Source organism: Ammodytes marinus (genome assembly GCF_949987685.1).
Source record: "Ammodytes marinus genome assembly, chromosome: 7".
NCBI classification, from domain to species: Eukaryota; Metazoa; Chordata; class Actinopteri; order Uranoscopiformes; family Ammodytidae; genus Ammodytes; species Ammodytes marinus.
In genome coordinates, this window is record NC_137211.1 from 10,720,856 (window position 1) to 10,726,855 (window position 6,000).

General features: G+C 42.9%; 1 protein-coding gene across 1 annotated transcript; it reads right to left on the bottom strand.

Moving 5' to 3' along the window:
- Nucleotides 1–4,496: 4,496 nt before the first annotated feature.
- Nucleotides 4,497–5,994, bottom strand: gpr61 (G protein-coupled receptor 61; the record flags this gene model as incomplete). The annotated part of the gene is given in 2 exon segments (XM_080031847.1): nucleotides 4,497–5,947; nucleotides 5,950–5,994. Coding segments are annotated over 2 exon segments (1,473 nt in total). The 3' UTR covers nucleotides 4,497–4,519.
- Nucleotides 5,995–6,000: the final 6 nt, after the last annotated feature.

Consider the following 6,000-nt stretch of genomic DNA (forward strand, 5'->3'; position numbering starts at 1 on the left):
GGATGCTGCTCGCTTGATGCTGACATCTCTGTTTGGATTTCTCTGGTGTAAAACACATCAATATACAATGCAAAAACTAAAATTTGACCTCATGGAGACGTGCATTATAACCTAGAAATGATCAATATACGAAAGATTAAGGGCATATTTCAGGTATTCGTTTGTACAATCCAAGGATAAATAATAATCTAAAATTCCTGTCATTGCCTCAACTGTATGCTTTAAAAAATATAGATATTCCGCTTTTTCATCACTAAATGTAAGATATTTACCAATTGTAATCATTAAGCCATAATTGTTTTTACTCACCTTATCAGTGCAATCATTGAAATAGAAAGGGAATGCCAATGTTTTGGTCATTCAGCGTATGTATCATGAGATGCAGTGTTAATTACATTAATGTAAGTTGGCGTGGGAATGGGTTATCCATATTATTACAGTGTGGTTCACAACCTCTCCCCACTGACAGGCTTCAGCATCATCTTGCCTTCCCTCAAATGTCACTCTTTTTTCATCCTGGTCTTAGTACTTCATATCACCTCTGTGACACAGAACCCCCTGCTGGCACCATACAAAAACACACAGACACAGACACAGACACAGACACAGACACAGACACAGACACACACACACACACACAGACACACACACACACACACACACACACACACACACACACACACACACACACACACACACACACACACACACACACACACAGGAGGAACATTTCTTCATAATGCACTGAGAAAAAAGTCGAAATGTCAAGAATGAACTGGAAATACTATTTTGTGAATACAGTCAAAATGTCTTGATTACCATACATACAAACAACAGTTCAAGACTGTGGTAAAGTTGGAAAGATGTTGACGGTTTCGAACTTTCGGGATCAATATCTCATAAACAAACGTTATTAAAACAGAAAAGATGCATCTTTGCTATTGTCGTAAGGCAGACATTGCGTACAAGCTCATTTTTACTTAAAGATGCTTTGAGGAATTTTCAGCTTTTGTTAATTCTAGCGTCCCCTTTGGACAAAAGCGGTAGTGGGTGAGGGTGAGGGACCCATGACAAAGGCCTTAAGAAAAACTACATAAAAATAGCATTCTTTGCACTGATGGTCTCGTTTGCTTTAACATGTTATTTATGATCATCAGAGGAAAAATTAGACTGTTTCAGAAATATTTAAAAGTTCCCTGCAGCACCTTTAAACCAGACATCCCCTTACTGTAACTTGACTAGAAACTGCACTTCTATGTATTAGAGCGAAGGTATATTTTTGCCCCGGAATTGCACTTACATGAGGTTTAAGATGGCCCCTGTGCGTTCGTCTTAAAGCCCGATGCACATAGAGAGCAATGTATTATTAGTCAAGCTTAGAGGACGTCTAGTTTTGGTAAACATTTGGTTGTAGCCCGTTGTCTCCCAATTATGACGAGCAAAGAAGTTTGTGTTTCAATAAAAATTGTAATGTTTAAATGGCTTTTTAATCAGGACTACTGATTAGATTTTTGCACATTGCTCATTTGCACATCATAATATTGTTATATTGTTATTCATTCCCTTTTCCCCTTCTATTTTTACTATGGTAGTGGACCATACTCCCCCTGTGACCATTCTTGTTTTATGTTGGTACTGTATTCCTGTGTTGTACCTACTGTATGTTCTACATTGCACAGACCATGGTGACAAGTTCCCCGATTGGGGATCAATAAAGTAAACCCAAATCTCCAAATTTAGCTTACCGTATGAGTAATTGATTCCGGAGGTTCCAATCTGTCAATATTGTATTTTAATGTTAATCTCAACATTTCAATTTACATAATGACACAAAAAACTTCTTTCTATCCTTTTGTTTTTTCACTCCCCCTAATAATCTCCCGTACAGGGGAGAAAAAGATCATTGATGGGATTGATCGTGTGATGGATGCGGTTATTGTTCTGAAAATGTCTGGTAACTATGACAACAACCACAACAGTCTAAGTAATCTTCCTGCTGTTCCTTTAATAATTTCAACTGAGGGGTAACAAACACATAAGGAAATCTTAACAAGGGAGAAAAACATACACTTATGATGAACAATCCAAACAGTCTTTTCAGCTCATGTACAAAAAAAAAAAAAAAAAAAAAAAAGACAGGAAAATGAACATATTGACTAGGCTATATTGATAATTTATTAACGAACAAAACAACGTCCATGAATATTCCTGAAGCTGGGGAATATTGTCTGCCATTCACCTTCAGAGCAGCTTATTTCTCCTTGTGATCAACAGATGGTAGCAGAAATAGAGCTTAAAGTGTTTAATCTGATTGGTCAGGGCAATTTTGCTGCTACGGTAACAGAAATCCAGCTGATTGAATGGTGAAATTGATGCACACTCCACATAAGAGGACTGAGGAAAAAAAAGGTTTGTGTGAAACATCACTGAATATATTACAACATTGTTCCATAAAGAGGAAGATCTCAGACGATCTAAAAGGATTAGACCCCTGCTCCTGTCGCTGGTGTAACCAATCAAGGTGGTTTTATGTCATCTTGCTTCATAAATAGTATTTTAGTCATTTGGATAATAATGTGTTTCAGAGTTGTATTATTCTATAAAGCTCAATTAAAAATGTATACATGTTGTATAACATTGAGGTTTGCGGCAGTGTTTTCGTCTTTCGCTCACTGTTAACTCACCAACTAATAAAGTCACATTGCAAGACAATCCAAAGCACTACATCTCCCCCTCTGACCAAGGGACAATTTTTTTGCTCTGACTCCCAGCAAAATCCAACCCTTCCCTGTACGTCTTGTGTCCTGTGTCTTGTGATCATTCTGGTACCAGGCAGTCCAAAATAGATGAAGGCAGCAAGAAAGAGCAAGTATAAAAAAGAGACGAGAGAAAGTGTTAAGAGATTTGTGCCTTGTAATTTTCTTTGGAACGTTTGTCACTGCTCGTGTGACTTGTGCAAACTGTTTGTAATCCATCTGAGATCAGAGAAAGTATCACCAGTGTCTTCCTTTTGTCGCTACATGAGGCCAAAGGCAAAGCTTGCCATGTGTAAGCATCGTCTCACCTGTGTGCTGTGTGTAGCCAAAACAAGCCTGTTTGTTTAAAGCACAAACACAAGAGCACTCACACTGCTCTTCTGTTTACCTGTAAACAGCACAGACATCTCCGGGGAATGGGGACTGGTCGCGGTTTCGGTATCTATCCTCATCAGGCCTTAACTCAATAAACTGACAGTTTTAATGTGCTGTAGCCGGAGTTTTAACAAAGCCAAAACCCATAACCCCATCACGCCCGTAAAAATGAAGCCAGTCACAATGTTTTTCTTTGATTGGAAACGGGCAAAATCACGAGTCTTATCCATGTGAGATGGGTTTGGTGAGGAGGTGATAATCACAAGACTAAGAACAGATAAACATGAAATGATGTTCCTGGAAGATGGCTAAAAATACACTGGCAAGTCACCCTGTTTATTATAAATACCATTAGCAGCCCCAGCTGTGAAATCATCCTTTTCCTGTGAATGTTCAGAGCCAATTTAGGGGGAAACAAACAACTACATTTTGCGTTCATTCCTTGGTGGTATGAGGAGACGTGCAGGAGGAATGATTACACTTGGATGGAAACAGATCCTTTACTCTTCATTTTAAAAACTGGCAACGACAGCTACACCATCTGACAACCTTTACTTTGACCTACTACTCATTTTCCTATTTACCATTTTTCTCGATTTTCTGCCCACAGACAGTTTCACACAATAACACTCAGTGCCTTAATAGAGGGGCTGGAGAATGATTTGTATGGCTAAAAATGATTGTTAAAACATTTGTTTTGTCAAAGAGAGCCTGATGTATTACTGATTAGTTTGATTTGATTGTCAATGGGCTTTTTAAAGTCTTCCAACACAAAGATGAGGGAACATGTTGCCCTCTGGTTGAATGTAATGAACAAAGGAAGAGATTCAACAGGAGGAAAATGTAGATGGTAGTACAGTATTATTCTTTTTTAATTATGTGTTATATATTCTCATGTCTTATCGAGAACCCACCTTGTGAAGAGGATTGACAGACTTTATATTTTAAGGAGTGTATCAAAACTAAAAACATTTATCTCAGCGCTTTTCTATCTTCATTTTAAAACATTTCCTTTAATGGCTCTGAAAACTATTGATCCCCCTGAGGTTTAGCTCTCTCCGAGTTCCAGCATTTCTTTATAATTCTTTATGTTTCTGTGGTGTTTGCCTTCCCACTGATCCGTGAGTAGCACAACAACAGTTTAGCGTCCATCTGCTAACATCACACAGAGACAGCATGACACTATGGCTCGTGAAACATGTAATGATGCAACGTCACAACTTTTGGGAGCTTGAAAGCTAAAAAATTCTTCAAAGAAGACATCATGTGTTGCAGTTCACTGGATTTTGAGCTTAATTCATTCAATACCATTTAGAAAATATGAATGAAATGAATTATATTCCTTGAACTAAAGATGGCAAAATAGACAGTAGCTACATGAGAGGCAGCTACAGCTCTGGTACAGTTTTGCAGCAGTTCTCTGATACATGGAGCTCATTGTTCAGCTGTTGCCGCTGTATGAACTCTGAGGTTTCCTCAAGGATCTGCCCTGGGATGTGGAAGTCAGCTGGCATGTTCTGCTGAACAGCTGATTCCTGAAGGCCCTCAGTCTCTGGCTCCTCCGGGCTGGCTCTGCTGTAAAAGTCGCAGGGCTCCAGATTGCATCCAGTGCCCTGAAGGAACTGCATAAAGTTCTCCTCAATAGAGGCCTCGCGGCTGGGCAGATGCTCCCCTTCGCCAGGCCCAGCCCGCTTGAAGAAGCAAGCAAGGTAGCGGCCCAGCTCCTCGCGAATCTGCCGGTTCAGGCAGCCATAGAAGAAGGGGTTGGAGGTGAAGCAGAAATAGCCAATCCATGTGACCACGTCCTCCAGCTGGGCCGGCGAGGTGGGAGAGGTAGACACCACTGCAGAGTAGAGATGGAAGGAGAAGTATGGCAGCCAGCAGCAGAGGAACTGACCTCCCACCGCCACCAATACCACTGCAGCCTTGCCCCCGCTAAAGGTCCTCTGAGGGGTAGCGCGGGTCCCCCCGAGGCTGGCTGCCATGGTGGAGCGACTGCTGATGGACTCGGACCTCTGTCGCGGCGTGTCCATCCAAGTGGGAAGGCGGCCGTGCTGCATGGTCGCCACCCGGGCCATCTTGAACATGTGGCAGTAGACCACCAGAATGATCAGCATGGGGCACAGAAAATAGATAAATGTAAAGAAGACCATGAAAAGCAGCCGCGTGGTTCGGCCACCCGTCCATTGGAGGGAGCAGTGTCTCTGAGCGTGAATGGCGGCCGAAGGAGTCGTCCCCAGACCCTGGTTCCCCTGGAGCAGCCATCCCAGGAGAGGCAGCACTGACATGACAACGGCTTTAATCCAGATTCCCACTAGCACCATCACCACCACCGCCACGGTCATCTTCACCTCGTGACGCATGGGGTGGACGATGTAGTAGTAGCGTTCCACGTTGATGGCACATATGGTGAGGATGGCAGCGCTCACTAGACACACACTCAAACAGAGGTAGCTCCGGCACAATGCCTCGTCAGCCAGGATTCGGTCTGACAGCATCCCCAGAGGCATCAACACCAACGCTGCCAGCAGGTCTACCAGACAGAGGTGGAACACAAAGGCAAACTTGCGCAGTTGTGGCGTTTTGGTGATGACAATCATCACGGCCAAGTTCCCCACCACCGCCAGCACATCCATGATGAGCATAGCACAAAGGGCCAAGTACTGGTTCACATCCACCCCACCTTTAAGGCCTGCAACGGGCGGCGGCGTCACGTTAGAGATATTGGAGTGCAGTGAGGCTGGAAACGTAGGTATGCCAGGGAGAGAAGTGTTCCAGGAGGGGCTCGGTGTGACGGCACGCTCCATGAGAGGATGGGATAAGGAGGAGACAGTCCGCTGAATTTCACGGGCCCATCACCCATCCTCCC